Raw genomic sequence first — 25,023 nt, 5'->3', positions numbered from 1 at the left:
AACTGCCCTCCCTTGTTAACCTATTTGTGGTGGCCATCTTGTGGTGGACATTTTGTGTCCACATAGGGGCAGGATCTTTGACCACATGGGGGACAGCAATTTTGTGTGTTGGAGTGATGGTCAATCTGCATATTACTTTTATTAGATAGAACAGAGGCCTGGTGCAAGGATGGGGGCCAGCTGGTTTGCCCTGAAGGATGTACTGGATCAGGGTGGGGGTTCCCTTGGGATGTGGGGCGGCCTGGGCGAGGGGCCTGTAGTGGTTTGCAGACTGGCCATGCCCCCGTGACCCAAGTGGAGGCCCTGGTATCTGGTGTTTAATCTTCTACAATTGAAATTTTGTAGCCTGGAGTGGAGCCAAGCCTTCTGCTTGCTCTGTGGCAGTCGCCATTTCTGTTTGGGACTTATGTATCTTCTATAATTGAAACTTTGTAGCCTTAAGCGGAAGCCTGGGTTGGCCAGGGTGTGCGGAAAGCTTGGCTTCCTTCATTGCTGGGGAAACCCAAGCCTCCCTCCTCCTCTGTGACCACAGCTATCTTGGTTGGGGTTAACTTGCATACTCACTCTTATTGGCTGATGGGCATAGCTTGTGGGCATGGCTTATGGGTGTAGTGGAGTGATGGTTAATTTGCATATTACTTTTTTATTAGATAGGATTATAAGAATAGTAGAAACATAAAAATATGAGTGAATGGGGAAAAGATACTGTAGTATGTTTTAATTTAAATGATTTAAAGGACAAAACCAAGGAACATCTTTTATAAGAAGTTAGAATTCATAAAAATAACCTCCACTGATCTGATACAAACTTGAAAATGCAAAGTGGGTAACATCCAGGTAACTACACACTTAAATATTCTTCACTTCTGATCCCTAACCCTTGCATTGTTACACATTTTTAGAAACTTGTGTTTTGGCTCAATAACATTACATTTAATTATTTTAAGCTATGATGCTATAAAACAAACTTCAGACTTTGTGTGTGCCAGGATTCCCACAGGAGGAACAATGCTCAGCTTCACAGAGCAAGCTGCATTACTCTGAATTTCTCTCCTTTTCTCGCATTGTGTGTACAAGGTCAGAAAACCAGTAATCTGAATCTACTACTTGGATTTCCTTGCAGACCTTCCTTTTTAGAACCAACAATTAACACATGGCCACAACACATGACTTATTTTGTGGCAGAGTTAGCTGCAAAGAAAGACACCAATGTCTAAGAGCATCATCTACTAAGGGACCTAAAGGTAATGAGCCAAGAATGATCTAACTCCCAATTTTCAGAAAAAAAGTGGTGTTTCTGAATGACACACCAAAAAGCCTCCTCAAACCCTGTATCACTGAGACCATGTGTTCTCAAACTGACAGTCCAGGCAGACACTTGAACAACAATAGTTCCCTTTGTTGTTCCCCCTCTTATTTACTCTAGGAACAGGACAAAGACATTGACTAAAGTATGTCAGCATAAAGACTGAACACAATTTTTCTATGATCAATACTTCTTATTGTTCAATTATGGTGATAGTCTTAAGCTTAGTAATAAAATGTGCTACTGAAATGTATTTCCTGAGGATTGTTTAAGTCTTCAACCCTCAATGTTTTTAATTAAATTAGGAAACTTAACTATAATCTTTAAAAACTTACTAATGGTATTTAAAAAATCTCTGGACATTAGGGGAAAAGCAATCCATCATTTCTTAGAGTTTTAAAATCCCCTCTGTTCAATGTAAAGATTAATTTAAGAAGAAACAGGCATCACGGGGCATACTCACCAGTGGTTCTGCCATGATGATGCGAATCTTGCGCTCAGCCTGGGTGGTGAAGTTGACAAATAAACTCTTAAGGACATATTCCCCTGGTTTGCTGTCTGGGTCCACACTGATGGGTAACATGGTAGGTGGCCCTTTTTCCCTTTGTGTGCCAGACACAGGTGGAACTGGAGGCTTGATATAACCGTTGCCAACTGGAGAAGCTGAAAAATATAACAGATATTCTTACAAGCTGGAAATCACATTGTAAACATTCAGATTGGCTGTGCTAAACCATATGTATAAGGATAAGAATCATATCCGGAATGCTGTCCTCAGCATCATAACCTGGCCTAATACTTTAGAGATGGTGTCAGAATGTAATTATTTTTATTACATTAGACTTATGTTATGACATATTTGTTAATCTCAAAATACTTCTGTGGTTACCACATTGCTTTAGGTAAATTATGTTGCAAGTACCAAATACAGTTGATAAATCCAACAACACTTATGATGTTCCAGAGAAGTAGATAAAAAACATATATGTGGTAAAAAAAAAAAAAAAAAAAAAAAAAAAAAAAAAAAAAGTGATTTGTCCTGATTTTCCTAAAGGACAGGAGCTCTCTGTGTCCAGTGCTGACTAATGGAACAAGAACTAATGAAATAAATAATGCCCAAAACTTCAGAAGTTTCCAAGAATCAATTTACAGTAGCCCAATTTGCTCTTTCTCCAAAAGGAATGATCTTCTTGAAAGATAAAGGCTCAGGAAGGGCCTTATCAATACCAATCAAAAGTGTAGGTTTAACTTTCACTCTTAACACCCTTGGTACAAGTTGAGATGCCCTCTTCATCCTTCATAATATGTGCAGATTCCCCACTTGGATTAGATTTTGAACAGAGTTTCTGGTGAATGGCCTCCTTTCAGAATGTAATAGACAACTATTTTAACTTTTATAGTACAGAAAATAAAATTTTAAATTATAGCTAGAGAAAATAGATTTTTATTCATAAATGGAAATTTTATGTCTCTCTTCTTAAATTGTAACATGAACTACCCCCTTCCACATAAGTACCAGAAAGATGTCAGTTATCACTATTCAACTGAAGAAATGCAAGCAAAAGTGGGCTTGGATAGAGGCATTGGGAATTCAGAGGAGAGGATAATGATAAAGCAGACACTTAAAAGGTAGCTGTATCATTTTGGGTACAGAGATTAAGGAAAAGAGTAAAAGACAAAATTAGGTCTCCAGTTTGGATTCTGCTTAGGTCTTAGGGTATCAGAGAACGGTGGTATATCATTGATAATAAAGGAAAAAGAAATTTCTTGAAACCTTCTCAAAATTAAAAGTAAATTCAAGGCTACTCTTAACTTCTTCCAACACCAAGCCGAATTTTGAGGAAGCCATGAAAATTTATTTTATTTTATTAAATTATAAACATGTCCCCATTTTGCACATTCGCCTTCATTCTTCCTACTCTTTCCTAATGCCCCACCCACTTTGAATCCCTTACAATCTTAACTATCACTAAACTTTAATTATATGACATCTTCATATATAAAAATAAAATATGTTGTATATTACTTCTTTCCCTCTTCATTCTTAGCAGTTCTACCATAGTTTAGGTCCTTGGAAGCATATGGCATGATTACTAGAGCAGTCCCTCTGTTGCCTTTAGTTCATTAATTTTACATACTAAACTAATCTTTGTTCAGAATGGTTTTAATTATAACACTTTTTTATTCAACATTTTCAATGGCTAAATTATCATTGTCAAGCCTCAAACACATGCCTTGGGTTTGAGCCTCGCCAGTAGTCTGTGTCCATCCTGGTGGCCCATGAGTACTGTTCTCACTATGCCTTCCTCTCCTGCTGCTCTTTCCCATCTTCTCTGCTCATCTAAGCCTCCTGTCCCTTCAGAACCACTCCTAGTGCCATTTCCCAAGGAAGACTCAATAGACAGGTGACAAGAGAAGTGATCGTGCAATGCGGTTCTGCCTAAGGTTGATCCTATAACTGAACCATACATTCTTCTAAATGTATCCCTTAGAGCACATGTGTCAAACACAAGGCCCGCGGGCCAAATCCGTCCCGCCAGGCCTTGCAATGTGGCCCGCACCACGCTGTCATCACTGCACTCCGCTGCGTTTCCATCACAATGACAGTTTATGACTGTTCAGTAAACCATTCGGCCCGCGATTTAGGCTGGATTTTAGATTTTGGCCCCTTCTCTGATTGAGTTCGGCACCCCTACCTTAGAGGTTCCCCAATAAGACTGCAGTCTCCCAGACCTAGTATACAGTTCTTCACTCAGGTAATGTCCAATAAATATCCTTAACTAATTAAAATGACATCTTATTTGATTTCTGTACATCTTGAAGTGATTCACTGGGAGGAAACTCTATGACAAGATTCAATAGTAGAGTCTAAGGGAATACCGTGCAGGTTTTTCAATGAAGGGTCATTAGTCCAAATGGTGCTCCAAGCAGCTTCCTAAAATTACTATTTAATCTAAAGGGGCATACTCAAAATCACGTAATGCAAATGAAGTCCTGGCCATGCCCTGGGTTACTTCCTACTCTCAGTGTATAAGTCCAACTTACAAAGGGACATGTGACCTCCATGAGATGCTTCCTTATGTATCAAGGTCATTATGACATAGGACTAGAGTCTGGAATATATTATAAACCAAGAAAGTCTAAGTGGAGGATGACTTTATTTACTTATCTTATCTTTTAAATTTATATTTATTATTAAAAGTATTACAGATATCCTCCTTTTTCCCCATTGAGTGGGTGAATTTTTTTATTACCTTTTGTTTTCTACAGGATTTTATCCCTTTCTAGAATATAGCAATAATCAGGTTGATGCAACATAATTGCAAGACCAGCTCCATAACTGTAAGATTGTGGGTCTTAATAGTCATAACTAGTGAGAGAATGTTCCTGAGAGTGACCTCTGGCACTCTTCCTGCCAAATCATCTTTTGCAGCAGATAATTGATATCCACAAACCAGAATGTCTCTTAGACAAATATTCTATTTAAAATGCGAAAGTACCAATTCTCACTGCTGTTGTAAAAAATGTTATCTGCCTTTACTTCAAAGCAGACATCTTTTGAGCACAAAAGTCTGCGAACACAACCTTCATGAGTTGGAATGGTCCTAGCTCAGCCGAGCCTTGTATCAGAGTTGAAGGTGATTCAAGGGGATGGTGCCCATCACTGTGGTGTCAAACAAATCAACTGGGCAGATGAAGATGCAGTAAAAGTTAATGGGGTAAGTATCCTTTAGTAACCTTCTTTATCCTACCACAACTAATTCTGAAAAAATTTTAGCCTTTTGTCAGGATAGTTTTCAAAATAAACGAACATATGACATGGCACCTTTCAGTAACTCAGTTATCTGGTGACAATATAGCTGAGAACTAAGAAATACATGATCCTTGCTGCTCAAAATCGAGTCACAAAGTTCATACTACTCTAAACATTAGAATATTGCCACTAGAAAAAGAAATCATCAGACTCTCCCGCAGCACTTGCTTGCTCTCAGTCTACCAGTATTTATAACCAACTATATAGTTTCTAAGTTCACTATAGTCTGGAAACAGAAAATTAAAAGGGAAAGATGCAACTTCTCTGGGTAGAAACACTAATAGCAAAAGAAGAAGAAAAAAAGGCATAACCCTAAAAAGCCACCTGACCTTAAAAATGCAGTTGCCTGAAGGTATGAGTACAGGGCCACAGAATGTGACATTCTCACAGGCTTGGGGCATCAATGACTCAGTCCAGCATGTGGTCACAATTAATATTCATGGCATGACCCTGAGTCCCATGGAAAGGTTAAAATAAGTCTGATATACAGTCCTGTATTTGAGAAGGTGGGAAAATGAGCAACAGAAATTTTCAAAAGATTTCTATTTCAAATGGAATAGAATTAAATCTATTTAATTCTCTCAAGAATTAAATCTATTTGTGCACACACCTGAAACCAATTTAAAATAACATTGATGTAAACTGTAATTGAAAAATAAATAAAAAATAAATCTATTTGTGCACAGGTATGATTTCTAATTGACATTTTTGTTTTTTATTGAATTTATTGGGGTGACATTGGTTAATAAAATGATATAGGTTTTAAACAGGTGTACACAAAATAAATATCCAGAAATCAATTTCATTTCTATACACCAATAATAAACTATCAGAAAGAGAAACTAAGAACAAAATTCCATGTACAACTGCTTAAAAATATAAAATACACTGTCAAACCTCAGAGGGAAGACAGAGGAGGGTAGGGGAAAGGGGTGAGATCAACCAAAGGACTTATATGCATGCAAGTCAATAGACATAGACAGCAGGGGGCTGAGGACATGAGAGGGAGAGTGGGGGGACAATGAGGTGAAAAGGACACATATGTAATATCTTAATCAATAAAGAAAAAATATAAAATACATAGGAATAAATGAAACATTTTTATTGAAATGGACAAACTGCCAATTCAGGAAGAGCCATTCTCAGGCACTGTTTTCCAGCTCTGCAAATGTAGGCAATCACTGTTAGAATCTACTCCTTGCCACTGGAGTGCTTTGCCTATTTTCTATCCCCCTGGACAAGCAAGTTAACCCATACTTCCTGTTCCAGTTCTGAGTCTGCCTGCCTGTGTGACCCAGCTGCTCTAGCTGCTCAGCATCCTCTTCATGTGGGGCCTCTGGAAGTATGGCTCCCTTATAATGAAAGTGCCTGACTGTCCATTGGTATCTTGTGTCCCCCACCTAAATACATACAATCATTGAAACAATGATTTAATATGTTAGATTAAGAACCTCCCATTTAAATTTGTTGCCTGTGATAAAACTTTAAGCTTCAACTCCAGCTGTCTGTATCTCTCTTCTTTTCTTTTTCATCTCATCTTTCTATTTCTACACAACAGCCCAATGTCCCTAGAAAGCCACTCAGCCCAGTGCCCTGCTCATGGATGAGAAGCAAAGAGGGTGGAGTCGAGAAGAGCATCAGATATCCATTAGGTCTCAGTCTTTTGAGATTTGCTTTCTCTTTATATTTTAATCTTAGATTAAACATGGTCTGACTTTTCTCCATTGCCTTCTTTTGCCTTAAATCGTTTTTGTTTATGTTATTTTCTTTTTATTCCAAATTATTTTTCTATTTGGTTCTGCTCCATAGTGTTGGGAGGTGTTTCTCTCTTTCACTGGGTCTGTATTTCTTTCTTTCTGACAGAATGTGCCTCTATTTCTTATATCAAGCAGGGTTCGTTCCATAATCTGGAAAAGTCTGCTTTATGCTTTAGGCTCTTGTGTTCCCTTTTCTTACATTTTCATTAGATCTATTTCTGACTGCAAAGAATGACCTTTTGAACAGGACTATTTTTTCCAACTTCACTAACAAATACCTTAATTTTTAGGCTAGTTGTACTTAGCTGGCTAAGGTCTTCAAAATCATTTCCCTAAATTACTGGTATTTATAGGAATTACTAAACAGTGGCACAACAACAAAAGTCCACAACTCGCAGTCCAGCTACATTTCTGCTATGACAGTGAAAGGAAAGGAAATGCTATGAGTTTCCTTATGTGAGTACCCAGGAGGCTACAACTGGCAATACATGTTACAATAAAACAATTGGTTTTCTCAGTCAGACTTTCAGACACATTAATACCATTGCTCATTTGTTCACACATTCATTTCAACCAGTATTTATTCAGTGAGTGCCTGAATTTCAGGCACTGTCCTAAGCATCCAGAAGATAGGAGTGAACAGAATAGATGGTTCTTGCCCTCATACAGTTACAGGTTACTGAGGCAGGGTCATATAATCATCTATTTTATGTGTGTCCACACACACACACACACACACACACACACACACACAATGTTAGATTGCAATACATTCTAGAAAAGAAAAAAAAAAGTGAAAACTACACAGAGAAACCTGCTTGTCTCTATTTGCCCAAAGGTGCTCAGGTGTTAATAGATTGGAACTGTCCTAGAGAGGAATGAAAGCTGTGTACTTTTGGTGGCTGAAAAAATCCAGGCACACCTGGCTCAGCCAGGATCTGCTTTTCTAATCTATCACTTTGGCTTGTTCTTATCTGTGTCAGTCCCAAATGAGAATTTTGAGCAGCCTATAAAGGGCATGAATCAAAGTGGCCATCAAATGCATTGCTCTCTGCTTCCTTCACCAAATAAGAGGCTCAGAGAAGAGGAAATCTCTGCTTGCTTTTCTTTAGCTTACAAAAACAGAAAAGCACAGAGGCAGTTTTTCAAAACACAAAATTCTCTTTCTGATGTTCCTATTACCAAAACCAGACTCAGAGCATTTGAAATAAAAGCCCCCCCCCTTTTTCTTTTGGAAGTGTCCCTGAGATTATACATAATACAATCAAAGTAGGTCTCTTGTTAGGAAGGATGGTCCATTCAAATTACTTTCTAGAGATCAACGTGACCTTATCTTTCAACATGGGAATAAATTTATTATATTTCTGTGCTTATGGTTGGATATATGTTGTTCTTTCTTTCTACCAGTTCTCAGCACCTTGCTTATTCTGTAGGTTACAAAGACAAACCCTTTAGTAACAAAGACCCTTCTCTAGGACCACTTTCCCTCACCATACTTCTTTGCCTGTAAGTCTTAGGAATATTTCATAAAGCATAACAAACCAAGGGTGACACAGCTACCATGAAAACATGCCACAGTATGGAACAATAATAAATTGTCCCCCAATGTATATATGATGGTACTTGAGAAAAGGCATTTTAAAAGTTACTACAAAGATTGAAAATGATCAGAAACTCTGAAAGTTAGGCAAAGTAATTTAAGATGAAAAGAAAGAAACCTCTAAGTCTGATAGGAAAAACCAAGGCGAATGTGCAAAATGGGGACATGTTTATAATTTAATAAAATAAAATAAATTTTCATGGCTTCCTCAAAATTCGGCTTGGGGTTTGAAATAAAAATATTGGAGCAGGAAGAAACAATTAGTTTAAGCAATATAACATCATTTCTCAAGAAAACAAAACAATCTAATATATTTCAAAATAGGTCAAGAAGAGACTAATGGTTAAAAATGCTCAGAAATAATTTTTGTCCTGGAAGAAAAATATATTCAATGATATGCCTAGTTCTGTTTAAATAATTTCCATAAAATTTTGATAATGTGAAGTGTTCCTCCAATTTAAAAAAAAATATTTACTGTTGAGAATATTACAGATGTCCCTCTTTTTTCCTCCCATAGCTCCCCTCCACCCAATTCCCACCCTACTCCAGGCCCTCACCACCCTATTGTCTGTGTCCATAGGTAATGCATACATGCATATAAGATTTTTGTCTAATCTCTTCTTGCAACCCATACACTCCCTTCCTTCTGAGAATCGTCTGTTCCATTTCCATGTCCTGATTCTATTTCATTCACTAGTTTATTCTATTCATCAGATTTTTTATTCATTTGAATTTTAGATTCATTTGATGGAAATGAATTTGTTGTCACTTTGTTGTTCTTATTTTTTATCTTTAACTTTTTCTGATTTCTTTTCTTAAAGAATACCCTTCAGCATTTCATATAATACTGGTTTGGTGGTGATGAACTCCTTTAGCCTTTTCTTGTCTGTGAAGGTCTTTATCTGACCTTCAGTTCTAAATGTAGAGTATTCATGGTTGTAGGTTCTTGCTATTCATCACTTTGAATATTTCTTGCCACTCCCTTCTGGCCTGCATAGTTTCTGTTGAGAAATCAGCTGACAGTTTTATGGGTACTCCCTTGTACTTAACTGTTTTTCTCTTGCTACTTTTAAGATTCTCTCTTTGTCTTTTTGCCCTTGGCATTTTAATTATAATGTATCTTGGTGTGGTCCTCTTTGGATTCCACTTGTTTGGGGTTCTCTGTACTTCTTGAACTTGTAAACATTTCTTTCACCAGGTAGGGGAAGTTTTCTGTCATTATTTCTTCGAATAGGTTTTCAGTATCTCTATCTCTCTCTCTCTCTCTCTCTCTCTCTCTCTCTCTCTCTCTCTCTCTCTCTCTCTCTCTCTTCTGGCATCCCAATAATACGGATATTGGTACACTTGAAGTTGTCCCAGAGGCTCCTTACACTATCTTCATATTTTTGGATTCGTTCTCTTTTTGCTCTTCTGGTTGGGTGTTTTTTGCTTCTTTGTATTTCAAATCATTGATTTGATTTTTGGGATTCTCTACTATTGGATCCCTGTATATTATTCTTTATTTCAGTCAGTGTGTGCTTAATTTCTGATTGATCCTTTTCCATTCTATTTGGCATTCTCACTAAGATCCTTGAAAGTCTTAGTAAGTTCCTCAGTGGTTTCTAAAAGATTTTTGAGTAACCTTGTAGCCATGGTTTTGAACTCTATATCTAGTAGTTTGCTTTCTTCCATTTCTTTCTATTAGGAAGTCTGCCCTCTTAATATTGAGCGTATCTTTTAGCTATGAGAGGGGCTTTGAGAAAGGCTAGAAGGACAAAAAAAAAGTCAAGAATTGAAGGCCCATAAAAATATAGGAAATCTGATTAATTACACACCTTACGAAGGTCTAGAGACTATTTCTTCTGAATATACTGATGATACAACATTTCACTGGTTATTATCCTAACAAGAAGCAAGTGAACTTGAAGATAGAGGTCTTTGTTTACTTCAATATGAAACCTCACAAAGCCACTTTTGTCTTTGGTTTCCCAAAGACATGTTTCTTTGTCTCCACATTTTGGCTGTTTCTCTGTGTTTATTTCTATGTACTGGGTAGCTGCTAGGTCTCCTTGAGTTGATAGAGTGTCCTTGTATAGTAGGTGTCCCATAGGGCCCAGTGGCTTAGTCTCCCCAATAACCTGAGGTGGATACTCTTGGTGCACCCCTTTGTGGGCTGTGTGCACAGTTTTGTTGTAGTTGAACCTTGATTGATGTTGGTGTCACTGGGATGAATTGAACTCCAGTATAATTGGCTGTGGGGACCAGCTGTGGTTGCAGTGAGAGAGCTACTATGCAGGAGACACCCTTATGGAGCAGGACTTACGTTAGTGGAGCTTTGGTGCTCATTAAGTCTGCCCCTTGAGTTATGTTGCTTATGGATGTGAAGAGTTGTAATCTGGTATGGTCTCACACTAACCACTGGTTCACTGGCTCTTGAGTCTCCAGGGAGGAGCAATGTAAACCATTGCCTGAGGCCACCCAGCAGGAGCTACAGAGATATCTGCAGATCCTTCTCTTTTATCAGGTTTGGAAGTGCCCAGATGAGGCCAAGAAATGAACCATGACAGACTGGTACTTGTGCTGGTTTTGGGGGCCTTCTATTGATAGATTTGCAGCTCCCTGACTCAGCTGCAGCTTGTTTGAGTTTTTGCCTGAGAAAGGACAGATCATTCATATGCAAAAGCTGCTGTGCACAGCTTGGGTGGGGTTATAAATTGGGTGGCACAGGGTCTCAGGGAATCACCAGGGCAAAGCAAACAGAAATGGCTGCCTGTTAGCCCTGCACTGGGGAGGCCACAGCATGGAAACAAGGACTGCTGCGAGAACTCTGTCTGGAATGCTTTCTTCTTTGCTTCTCTGGTTATAGGGCTTCCACTCCGCCAGCTTTCCCGCAGTTTTTGGGTAATAGTTGTTTTGTATTTCTCTGTAATTTTGATGTGGTGTGGGAGACAGCAAATGCAGGCATTTACCTCTGCTGCCATCTTGGTTTCCTCTCTCATTTTTATGGATTAAATACATCCCAACTTTCTTTTAAACTATTTAGTTCTCTTAATCCTATAGTTTTCAAATTGCATTCCTTCAAGTTCAGGGTCCACAAAATATCTCTAGTATAATTTATATCTTGATCCTCCAAAAATAATCCTAGAAGGCCAAAAAAATTTCCCATTTTCAGATTAGACCATGTATGCTCAGAGAGTTAAGTGACTTGCCTAAGGTTGTAGAGTGGTTGACCCAGCCTCTGAACTCATGTCTATTTGATAACATGTTTGATGAGCTTCCTGTATCACTGTCTTTAAAAACAAAACAAAACAGTTTGGCTGGTGTGGTTCAGTGGTTGAATGTCAACCCATGAACCAGGAAATCATGGTTCATTTCCCCAGTGTGAGCTCAATCACCAGAAGGAGCATGCAGAGGTGACGGATAGATGATTCTTTCTCATCACTGATGCTTCTCTCTCTCTCTCTCTCTCTCTCCCTTCCTCTTTGAAATCAATAAAAATGCATTTAAAAACAGAACAAAAGAAAATTAAAAAAACACATTATTTATGATGAAGATAATAAAGTCTCATTACTCACAGATCTTTCCCTGGCATAAATTAATTTGGAGACTTCAAGGGACAAAATAAAAATGAATGTGATTTGGAGAATAAGTCTTTCTACTGATTGATATAATTGGTTATTTTCCTGAAAGATTCCTATAATGTTCATCCATGGAGGTTCCACCTACTAGGAAGTCTGCCCTCTTAATATTGAGTGTATCTTTTAGCTATGAGAGGGGCTTTGAGAAAGGATAGAAGGACAAAAAAAAAAAAAAAAAAAAAAAAGTCAAGAATTGAAGGCCCATAAAAATATAGGAAATCTGATTAATTACACACCTTACAAAGGTCTAGAGACTATTTCTTCTGAATATACTGATGATACAACATTTCACTGGTTATTATCCTAACAAGAAGCAAGTGAACTTGAAGACAGAGGTCTTTGTTTACTTCAATATGAAACCTCACAAAACCATTTTTGTCTTTAGTTTCCCAAGACTTAACACCTTGGAGAGAGGAAATCATTCAATAAATATAATTTCAGCAATAAGTCATTACCCGCTTTTCTTTTCTCTCTTCCTCTGCCTTTTTTATCTCAGAGAAATTAGAGTAATATTTCAGTGACTTCCTTTATAAATGTCTATCAACTCCTAAGATGCCATTACATGGACTTCTGATTTTCAAAGTACTGTCAAGTACTGTCACCAGAGCCTGAGAGAATGATTGCCAAAGTAAGCAAAAGAAGATGAAATTACATTGACCTTTCAAGGTTCTTTTGTTGCCAAATGTTGATCAAATAATCTGAAAGAGGCAGGATATTCCTGAATTTCAACTTCCTTCTTCTCCCCAACAGAACTGACAAACTGCTCTCTTTCGTGTCCCCTGGCTGGTTATTTTCTCTTCCTTCTTTCATTTTCTTTTCATTATTTTCTTCCACTTCTGGATCATTTTATGCAGCAAAATCTCATGAATTTGAAATCTACTCATTTTCAATTTGTGATAAATTGGACAAGACCTTGTATATTTTCATGTTAATGTTGGAAAAGGTTTTCTGATATACATGTGGATCAGTGGTGCTCAGCATCATTGCACATTGAATTCAAGTGGAAGGCAGAGTCCCACCTGATTCAGTGGTTCAAGGGTGGGGCTCAATAATTTTCATTTCTAACCAGTTATCAGGTTATGGCAACACTGTTGGCCCTAGGACCACACTCTGACACCTCTGATGTAAATAAATAGGAAAGCAAAGAGGATCAATTAATCTAGTTGGTAAAATTGTTTTACCCATAGCAAAATGAACAGGGTTCACTAAGTCCAAGTAGGATAATGTATTGTAGGCAAAATATACAGCATTTAACAAGGAGTAGAAAATTCGAGTCCTAGGGTGGACCAATGTGACCTTGGAGGAGAACTTGCACCTACTGGGCTTTGGTTTCCTTACTGTTATTTTTTTTTTATTTTTTTTTAAAATCCACACCCAAGGATATGCTTTTACTTTGAGAGAGAAAGATTGATCATTTCAACCAGGGACAGAACCCACAACGTAAGTATATGGCCTGACCAGGAATTGAATCTACAAGTTCTGGTGCATGAGGCAATGCTCCAACTAACTAAGCCACCTAGCCAGAGCCTTACCTGTTATTCTTAAAGAGGCTAAGTCACGTTGACCTTTCTAGCTTCAGTATTCTATGACTAAAAGATATATACTGACAATGCATTAAAGAATCACTTATTAAAAACTTTCACAACTCCACACAATTTAGATAGTAATTAACACCTGCCTTCTTTTGAAGTACTATGAATTAGTGAGATTCTATTGTTTATCCTCTGGTAGAGGAAAGCTTTACAAATAATACTCACCCTGCTAATTATACCTCTACTTTTCTGATTCCACTTACCTTGCTGAGACTGGCAACTATCTACATTGCACGTGAACACAAGAGGAAGCCTGTCTTTATCCCTTGCTGTAAACTCAAGATACATGTTACCATATTTTTTAAAGATTATATACTAAAAGTCTACCTTTCATAAAATCCTGTGCCAGGTCTAGGAAGGACAGAGGCATCATCTCTGCTCTGGGCCACTGATTAGCCAGACATTGTGGGATACATGGCATTTGATCCAGGGCTTAAAGGATAGGTAGGGACAGATAACAAAGGGGCAACCGAGGTTAGAAAACAGCATGGCAGGTACATGGAGGCATCTATTAAGAGTCCCTCCTCATCTTTTCCTCCCCTCACCCTCCCACCATACACCACTCTCTTAGAACATGTTCAAACTTTGATTTGTCAAAAAACCGCAAAGTCCTCAAAAACAGGACTATGTTTTGTCTTTATCCCTAATCACTTACCACTGGGCCTGGCATAATTAATTAAATGTGTGCTTACTTAAATTTTTTTAACTGAATCCATCCGATACCACAATACAGTCTTTGTGTGAGTAAAATAATTGAACAAGTAAATTTGAGAAACAAAATCTTAAGTCCTATAAAAATGTAGGTTTTTAATTCTTATCACTAAAGTATTGAATGGACAGTTAATGAGTTTGTACTTTATTTGGGGAACAATTGGGAGTTAGCAGGTTTCTGAGAAGAAATGTTGACCTGATAGTGTTTTGTAGGATGGGCTAAAAAAGGACAGTTTGAAGGACAATACAAATTAAAGATGACTGCACCTGCCATGAGAAAATAATAAAGGTGGGGACCTGGATAGGGACTATCAAAACAGAAAGGAAGAGCCTGTCTTACACAGCTGGATCTGAAATTCCGTCACATCACCCTTTCCCAACAAAGTAAACATACAAGGTATGATTCCTGGTGAAATGTTATAATGATTAAGGTGTTTAAGAAGCTTTTTCAGAATATTGATTCTAGAAGCTCTGTCAAAATTCCTTACTAGTGGCAGGGTGTTGGTCAGAGTTCTTGTATCCAAGCACTGAAACTACTAGCTATGAATTCCTGGGAATGAGAGAGTGGCTCTCAGTCTCCCAGCATGAGGAAAAAATGACCCTGGCAGAGATGTCCATGTTGATCAAGTTTCCAAAACATTAAAGCTACCATTCATTTACAAACAACAATGGGGATATAAGAATAAATTAAATGTCACCATAAGAAAGCAAAAGTGCTAACCCAGAATGAAGTCAATTCTATAAGAAAGCAATACCGATTTCTGTAAGTCAGTGGAAGAGATAAATATGGGCAGATTGATGAAAAGAGAAAGAACAACCAATGTAGTATGTAGACCTTGTTTAAATCTTGATTTGAGCAAACCAACTATTGAAAGACATTTTTAAAAATGACAATGTGAATATGCACTGGATATTAGTAGATAGCAAAGAATTTTGGTCTATTATGTTAAGTACTAGAGGCCTGAAGCACAAAATTCAGGCAAGGGGCTCTAAGGGCTGAGACAGCAGCCCTGGCTGCCACCCCAGCTGCTGCTCCAGCCCTTGCAGCAGTTGCCCTGGAAGGACATTCAGTCTAATTAGCATATTACACTTTTATTATTATAGACTAGAGGCCCGGTGCATGAAATTCCTGCACAGGGGCTGGGAGTACATCCCACAGCCTGGCCTGCACCCTCTCCAATATGGGACCCCTTAAGGGATGTCTGACTGCCAGTTTAAGCCTGATTCCATCAGTCAGACATCCCTCTCACAATCTAGGACCACTGGCACCTAACTGTTCACCTGCCTGCTGGCCTGATCCCCCTAACTGCTCTCCCCTGCTGGCCTGATTGCCCCTAACTGCCTCTGCCTCAGCCCTGCCACCATGGCTTTGTCTAGAAGGATGTCCAGAAGATGTCCAGTCTAATTAGCATATTACCCTTTTATTATAGGTGATAATATCATTGTGTGGAAATAAGACAATATCTATATTTTCTAGAATGTATACTAATTATATGGAGTTCAATGAAATTATGCCTATATTTAATTCAAAATACTTTAAGAGAAAAATGATATAAATGAAGTAAACATGACTAAATCTTGATAATGTTGAATCTGAGTGAAGGCAATATGTTGTATATTTTACTATTCCTTTTCCTTTTGTGTGTTTTTTTTTTTTTAAAGTCACAATAAAATATTGTTTTAAAAAGATAATGCTGATTTGAAAAAAGTTTGCTATGTCTTATAATGGCAATAATGAAGTAATGCTATCTTAGAACTTCAATTACAAAGAAATATATATATATATGTGTGTGTGTGTGTGTGTGTATGTGTATATATATATGTATATATATATATATATATACACACACACACACACATATAAATCCTATTGAATAAAGAGGGAATATGCTAATTGACCATCATACCCTCACAAAGATGGAGGTGCCCACAGCCAATAAGGAGAGGATATGCTAATTGACTGTCATGCCCTCAAAGATGGCAGCACCCACAGCCACAAGATGGTGTTCCCCAGTCCCCTCTGCTGCTCCATGTTCCTGCCTCTAGAATCCCCCAGTCCCCTCAACTCCCCAGCCACCCAGGGCTGGCCCAAGGCACAGGCAAGCTTCGGATGGCAGTTGCCTAGCTGCCCAGGGCTGGCCCGAGGTGCAGGTAACCATGGCTGGCTGAGGCTTGCACTGCCGGCTGTAGCAGCAGCAGAGGTGTGATGGGGGGCGTTAGCTTCCCCTGATCACCGGGTTGCCTCCTGCCCTGAGGACTCCCAGACTCTGAGAAGGGTCATACTGGGGTGAGGGACCACCACCTCCAGTGCAAGAATTTTATTATATAAAAGAACTAGAACACCATCTCTAATCCAGGGTCAATCGTATAGGTTTGAATGTCCACTAAGATTGCAAATTCAACTACAACATACTTCCAAATTCACTAAATGGGTTGAATGGATGGTGTGAATCTAGAAGCATTTACAGCTACAACACACTGCAAGGGTGAATACAGGTAGGTGTCATTTAAACAGGCACCCTTTGTTGTGTTACAATATAGTTTCAGTCCTTTTAAAAATATTTTTGCCTCAAAAGACTGATAGTGAGATCAATTAACCAATTCACTAAATAACAAATTTTCATTGAGATCTTAAAGTGGACAAGGTCTTCTGCAAAGTTCTGTGGAGAGTACAAAGATCAATTTAAAAAGATAACCTGAAAGATTTTTAGAATTTAATACATTCAGTTCCAATGTGCCACAAGGCAGTGTTGGACTGAAGAACCAATGAAAGAGCAATTGAATTTAGAACAGCATTCATTTATTTATTTACTCAGTCATCAAATATGTACTGAAGGCCCCTCTACTCTAAGCATTGTGTTAACTTATGGGGGTTTTGAAAAAGCAGGCATGCCTCCTGTCTTCACACAGTGCAGAGTACACGGGGGAGACAACCATTATATAACAAACACATCCAGAAATATAATTACAAACAGGAAGTATACTGAAAGCTGCTGCAAGAGAGACACAGGGGAGACATAACTGTGATTATATGGGGTCAGGACAGGACTGCTGACGGTGAAGCTGAGACCTAGAAATAACTGATGATAGATTCTGTCAGAGAAGACATCAAGGCAGAAGGGAATCGGGTTTGGGGAATTGTATCAGTGGGGAAAAGGTCACATTATAGTGGCTCACTTAGTCGCTTCCTCTGGTTTTGTTATAGACTCTTTGGGCCAACCATATCTTCCCTCTGCTATAGCCTCTATCCCCTCATCCAGATCACTCTCTCATAGAGCGTTAGCTGCCTCTTGATATAACAATAACATATTTATATTTGTTTTCTGTTTCCTCTATTACAATTAAATTGACAAGAGCAAGGAATTTTTTTTATTGCTCTTGCATCCTCACTTTCTAGCTTAATATCCAGTACTCAATAAATATTTGTTGCATTCATGAGTAGGAAGCATTAAGAAATATAAAGTCATGTATTGTCCCCTACAGTCAACTCAATACTGACATCAAGTCTACTGAGAGAGATTATTTTTGCAAACAAGCAAAATGCTGACAAATAAAGCACCAACATGCTCAGGAGTAGAATATTATATCAAGGATGACAGCACATTACTTCAGTAGAGAATTTGATTAATGATATGTTGAGAATGTCTGGCTTATGAAACCCTAACAACCAAGACTGTCAAAGTGCAGGTTAGAACTCATATTAGCAACTTGACCATGAAGCCAATTTAAGGGGTGCTGACCATTGTGACTGCAAAAACAAACAGAAAGTCACAGAAGACCAAACAACAGTGATGCACCCTGCAAAGTGAGGGCAAGCACTGTTTCACAGAATTTGTTTTCAGTCTGTGTCTACAGATATGTGTGTGTGCATGCTTGGGGGCATCATGCAAAGCACGTTTCTCACTGTTGGTTTCTCAATGTGGTCTAAAAGGCTCTAGAGGCTATGGGAAAAGCTGTCACATGCAGATTTTACCTGAACATTAGGCTCGGACCTACCCCAATGGCAAACCCAGCTTTTTCACCTATTTTCTTAAAACCAGCTTAACCCAGACATCAAGAAAAGATAACAAATTTGAAAAGAAGTTTCTGCAGCTGTGTTAGTGGGCGCATTACACAGGGACCCAATCAAAAAGGACAATTAGGATGGTGCAGACTGTATGTGTGGGGACTGCCACCAAAAAGTCATGCCGGAAACTACTCTAGCTTGACAAATAAAGGTCACAAATCAAAATTTTAGCTGTTCCACTCCACAATCCCCTTGGAGATAACATTAGACCTGAAGCAGTCTAATGCTAATGTATCTTTGTTAATATAATGTACACTAGAGGCACAGTGCATGCATTCATGCATGGGTGGGATCCCTCAGCCTGGCCAAGGAGCTGGCTGGCAGAGGAGAAGGACTGTGGGAGGTTGGCCGGCCGGGTCAAGGGACCACAGGAGGCTGGCTGGCTGGCCAGGGGAGGGGAGGACACGGGAAGTTGGCTGTGGGAGTGCACTGACCAGTAGTGGGCAGCTCCTGTCTTGAGCGTCTGCCCCCTGGTGGTCAGTGCACATCATAGCTACTGGTCAACCACTCATTCTGGCCATTCAGTTATAACAGTCGCTTAGGCATATATATATATATATATATATATATATATATATATATATATATGTGTGTGTGTGTGTGTGTGTGTGTGTGTGTGTGTGTGTATGTGTATGTGTATGTGTATATGTATGTGTATGTGTATGTATGTATGTATGTATGTTAGAGGCCCAGTGCAGAAAATTTGCACAAGGAGGGGGGTTCCTCAGCCCGGCCTGTACCCTCTCCAATCTGGGACCCCTCAGGGGATGTCCACAGGGATCGGGACTAAAATGGCAGTCGGATATCCCTCTTGCAATCTGGGATGACTGGCTCCTAACCACTCACCTGCCTGTCTGATTGCCCCTAACCCCTCTGCCTGCCTGCCTGATTGTCCCTAACTGCCTCTGCCTGCCTGCCTGATCACTCCTAACTACCCTCCCCTGTAGGCCTGATCTTGCCCCCAACTGTCCTCCCCTGCCAGCCTGGTCATCTCCAACTGACTTCCCCTGCTGGCTGATTGCCTTGAACTGCCTCTGCCTTGGCCCCCACCACCATGGCTTTGTCCAGAAGGAAGTCAGACATCTGGAAGATGGCTGGTTGATTCAGTCTAATTAGCACATTACCCTTTATTTATATAGATAGGTTATATAGAATAGGATTGTTTAAATGGGGGGAGGGGTTTTTTTTCAGTAGGAGAAGATGTTCTTGGCAGACAAAAAACTCATAATCCTTTTATCTGGACTGATAGCCAGCCATATGCACTATACTGCCAAACCAGTCATTAAAAAATTGAATCACTTTCTTATATCTTACACCAAATAGCTGTTGCCTTTAAAACCCCTCCTCAGTCCCCACCTTAGGTTCTGCCTTCACAGTTCACCCAGATTAGGTTCTGATTGGTTGGTTTTTATACCAGTCAGCGTCAAAAGCTCCATCTCCTAGGCAGCCACTGGATTTGGTTCTGATTGGTCAGTTTCTATGCTAGTCAGCATCACTGGGCCTAAGTCTGGGCCTGGTCATAGAGGCGGGGCTGATCAGCAGCCACCCCAGGCTACTGGCAGCAGGCTGAACTGCTGACCTCTGGGAGAGAGAGAGAGGCTTGACTGCTGGCGAGGCCCAGAGAAAGAAGTGGGGCCTTGCCAGAAGCCACTGTCACTGCTGATCAACCCTGCCCCCCACCCCCCCTCTCTGAGAGGTCAGCAGTTCAGCCTGCTCGTCTGCTGCGTGTGCTGCCTAGCGTTTGGTCAAGCCTTCAGTCGTTTTAGATGTTTTGACCCAATCTGGGACTCCTCAGGAGATATCCAACTGCTGGTTTCATCCCTCTCATAATCTGGGACCACTGGCTCCTAACTGCTCACCTGCCTGCCTGCCTGATCACCCCTAACTGCCCCCCCCCCCCGCCCCTGCCAGCCTAGTCACCCCCAACTGCCGCCTCCACTGGCCTGGTAACCACTAACTGCTCCCCCCCCCCCGCCCCCCCACCGGCCTGGTGTCACCCCTTACTGCCCGCCCTGCCGGCCTGGTCGCCCTCAACTGCCCCCTACCAGCCTGGTTGCCCTTAACTGGCCTGGTCGTCTGCCCCCCTCTGCTGGCCTGGTCACCCCTCAATACTTCCCCACTGCTGGCTTGGTCACCCCATGCAGCCTGCTGCTCAGGCATTTGGTCGTCCCTCACTAGTCCGACCTACCAGCCTAGTTGCCCCACAAAGCCTGGTCAGTTGTTGTCTGTTCGGTTGTGATGGTTGCTTAGGCTTTTATTATTATAGATTATATCATAAAGTAACATACTTATAGGCATAATATGCATGACAACATGTATATATATATATATGTGTGTGTGTGTGTGTGTGTATATATATACACACACACACACACACGCGTGTGCAATAACATACATACAAATATGTACTATGTCATGCATATGCATTATATAATATATGTGCTAACACAAGGTCGATTTTCAGCATCTATAGCAAGGGAAGAATTTCCATTGCCATAGTGGAACCTCTACAAACGTGTAAAATACGTAAATAAATTAATTAAATGAGTACAATCCTTTATAGTCTTATTAGTTTTTTGTCAACATCAAAAACATCTATTAAATTTCTGGTTCCTATGAGCTTATTTATTTAGATGCCAACTCACATAATACAACATATTTTAAATTTTATTAAATTCTTAAATAATTATGTAACTGTACAGTGACTATGTGTAAAATGTCCTTGCTACACGACTATCTTAAGTTTATAATTTAAGATAGTACTAACTCTACAAATTCACAGAAACATATTAATTGTTCTTGATCTCTTATAAAAGGTAAGTTTATACATTGTGAGCAAGAAAGGCAATGAGTAAAAGAGGAATCAAGGTGCTTACTAGACCATGGGAATGGTCTGTTCAGTTGAAACACAGTGAGGGTCTGTATCATTTCCAAGAGATATCAAACAACAAAAATATGAAGCATTACACATAGATCCTGTTATAATGCAACATTTTTCACAATATATGAAACCAAAAGTTTTATCATTCGACTTGTATGCTTGTTATACATTAAAAAGAATCTCTTGAGAGATAAAAAATTCCCTAACACACCCTCTTCTTTATAAACCACAAAGTAAGAGGTAAACTAATGACTGATAGAGATTTTATTACTATAAAAACAGAATGGTATTATATGTAAATATCTATTCATTTCATTACAGACAGTTCAGTAGAATAATTAACAAGTAGTTGAGTCTCCCAAATTATTAATAAACAAAATGTTTTTCCTTTATTAAAATAAGATTGTGTTTATCATTTACAAATTAACTTTTTCTACCTTCATTAAATAGAAAAACAGTCAACATCCAAGATGAATGTAATTAACCCCATGCATGCCATGAGAGTTTTCTCTTATTAATTTTCGGAACCCTTGTACAATATTGCCTGCAGGGTTGTGCAAGAACTAATGTAACCAAGCTACTCTCAGATAAAGAAGATGCAGCAAAATGCAATTTAGATTCATTTAATGTTGGTTGGCATATGGTATGCTGTCATAAGCAAAAAAGAAAAACATTTAATTTTTAAATGTTAGAGAAGGCTAAGGCAGAAGAAAATGAAAAGCTTCTTTCAGTCAATTTCAATTTTTCAAACAAAACTAATAAAGATATTTATGCTTTAGAGGAAATCAAGCATAAATCCTACCTCTGCTATAATACTGAATGTGATGGTATTAACCATTTTACAAACATGTACTAGCTATTTTTACTGATTAGCAATTTTACAGAACAGACTGTTATGCTGAATCTTTTAGTGAAACTTCAGTGCCCAGAAAATTCCTTTATATCATAGCTTGTTGTTCCATAAACTCTTGTACCAAAATGACCAAATCTTATCCCTGAAATACTGCAATCACAAACAGAAAACCTCTAGGGCATTCCTCCTGTCTCTGAAGAGCAACATTATCAATAATAGCTCCCCCTACCCCACCCACTGAGACCCCCCTATACTCAGCATTTAACAACCATTTACTCCCCCCTCCCAACCCTCCCACACACAGCCTTGAGTACCTACCGAATCCTTTGATGAGGCTGATCACACAGGATCTTTGCCAACAAGCTGCTGTAATCTCCATGAGCCTAAAAGGAACCCAAACTAACAGTCTGGAACCAATTCACAGACTATGCTCCCAAGCCATAAAAACATAATGACAGGCTCCATGGTCCAGCTGCTCCCTATCACCATGAGTGTCTTGGCCACAAGAAAGGACTCTTATTTTGGGCCCAAGGTGTATTTTCAGTCAGGTGCTGAAGACCTACAGTAGAAGACAAACTAAAACAGGCCTTCCTTCCAGGGCAGACTGTTCTCACCAATGGGACAATTTTTAGCTGCTCAGTAAGACGGTGACCTATAACTTGCAGAGTGCCCATGTGTCTATATTTATCCACAAGAACATGCAATGCTGACAGATGACAGATGAGTGAAGCTGCTCCAAGCCCTCTTGGGCCTGAGCCGGACCCACACAGCCTCTCACACACAGTCCATACTAGGCACACATGTTTGACCCACAGATCTCACTCCCAGGGCTACTGTACTCCTGTGACCCGGGAAGGATAAGAGCAGAGATTGCACGGGCTGGGTAATAAACAATTGCTTTGGGGATGAGGAGCTCTTGACAAACAACCTGAAACAGCTCCAATTCTTACAGACTGACCCAGAGTCCCCAAGTGGAGCCAAGAGTCAGTGAGAAACCTATTTCCTTAGGGACAATCAGATGAAGACCATTTGCTGACATACTAGTAAAGGGAAGTTATTGGGTTTGAGTCTATGGTTATGATATTTTAAAAGGCACAACCTAAATTGACTAGTTAAAAGCTTAATTGATAAGACCAAGAAGGAGACAATTTTGGCAAATTATACCTGTTCCACTTTCAAAAGAAAACAGGGTTAGGCTAGAGAGATAACCGAGAAGGAAAGTGCAGAGTTACCTGAAAGCAAAACACAAGTGTGACTAATTCATCTTTCAATGGGTATGACTTCTGACAGGACTTCATGAGGGTCAATGAAAACCCATTTCTTTATTAATACAGCTGTGAAGTATAGAAGCCCAGGTAGTTTTTATTATTGTTTTACTCAGGGTAATGGAAGGTTTTCTTTAGCAATATAGGTTGGAATTACAAAACAGTATGATATGGAGCATTAAACTAACATTTCACAGGAAGGAGAAAAGTGTTTTGATTAGCAAAATGAACATTTAATGTAATTCAGCAAGCTAAGTGCCAGCAAAGACTCCCCATGGTACCACTGTATCTCAGGTTTTATGACGCCTTTTTAAAAGTGTTGACTGAGGTATATATGGGCCATTTAGTTTATGTTTCACCAAAAGTGGCCAAAACAATTATAATAATACTACAGGCCCAGTGCACGAAATGCATGTATGTGGCGGGTGTGTGTGTGTGTGTGTGTGTGTGTGTGTGTGTGTGTGTGTGTGTGTGAGGGGGTTGTCCCTCAGCCCAGCCTGCACCCTCTCCAATCTGGGATCCCTTGAGGGATATCCAACTGCCCATTTAAATGGGAGGTTGAACATACCTCTCACAATCCAGGACTGCTGACTCCAAACCACTCACCTGCCTCTGCCTGATTGCCCCTAACTGCTTCTGCCTGCCAGCCTGATCACTCCCTAACCACTCCCCTGCCAGGCTGATAGATGCACAACTGCTCCCTGGCTGGCCTGATTGCCCCTAACTGCCCTCCCCTGCCAGTCTGGTCATCCCTAACTATCCTCCCCTACAGGCCTGGTTGTCCCAACTGCCCTCCCCTGCTGGCCTGATCCCCCCAACTGCCCTCCCCTATAGGCCTGGGTCACCCCCAAAAGCCCTCCCCTGCTGGCCTGGTTTCCCCCAACTGCTTTCCTCTTCTGGCCCAGTCACCCCTAATTTCCCTCCCTGCTGGCATATTTGCCCACAACTGCCCTCCCCTACAGACCTGGTCTCCCCCAACTGCCCTCCCCTACAGACCTGGGTTCCACCTCAACTGCTCTCCCTTTCTGGCCTGGTCTGTCCCAAATTCCCTCCTCTGCCAGCCTGGTCACTCCCAACTGCCCTCCTCCTCTGGCCTGGTCACCCCTAACTGCCCACAACTGCCCTCCCCTGCAGGCCATCTTGTGGCAGCCAACTTGTGTCCACATGAGGGCAGCCATCTTATATCTTAGAGTGATGGTCAATTTGCATATTACTCATTTATTAGATAGAATGCTTGTGGAGCTATCTGTGTTTTGAGTAATACAACTTCTCTTTTGATTCTCCTCTTCTATATCTAAATTGGAATCCAGAATCAATTGAAACTTTGTACTTTGTCAGCTTCCAGTCTCTAGTGCTATTGTTAGACCCATTTTTCAATGATGTGACTGTCATCCCATTAAAAGAACATTTCTTAAAACAGCCTCATAAAAATATTTAACAAGTGTTTGTCATTGTATTTTTTCATTCTTTTTACAGATACCAATTAACAAACAACATTTAAGAGAGGTGCAAGAAAGAAAAAATAGGAAAGAGAGCTAACAGTTATGGGGCACTGGAGTTG

The 25,023-nt window shown here is 39.8% G+C and overlaps 1 protein-coding gene across 11 annotated transcripts in view; it reads right to left on the bottom strand.

The window, feature by feature from the left end:
• FRY (FRY microtubule binding protein) overlaps positions 1-25,023 on the bottom strand; it is a 459,465-nt gene that overhangs the window by 249,569 nt on the left and 184,873 nt on the right. For all 11 annotated transcript variants that reach the window (XM_036454766.2, XM_045588489.1, XM_045588490.1 and 8 more), the window contains one exon: positions 1,770-1,969. In XM_036454766.2, the coding sequence (XP_036310659.1) occupies positions 1,770-1,889 (120 nt within the window). In that variant the 5' untranslated portion in view covers positions 1,890-1,969. The remainder of the gene's footprint in view (positions 1-1,769; positions 1,970-25,023) is intronic.

Source organism: Pipistrellus kuhlii, unplaced genomic scaffold (assembly GCF_014108245.1).
Source record: "Pipistrellus kuhlii isolate mPipKuh1 unplaced genomic scaffold, mPipKuh1.p scaffold_m20_p_3, whole genome shotgun sequence".
NCBI classification, from domain to species: Eukaryota; Metazoa; Chordata; class Mammalia; order Chiroptera; family Vespertilionidae; genus Pipistrellus; species Pipistrellus kuhlii.
The sequence above is the reverse complement of the archived record's forward strand: the minus strand, read 5'-3'. Positions and strand labels throughout refer to the sequence as shown.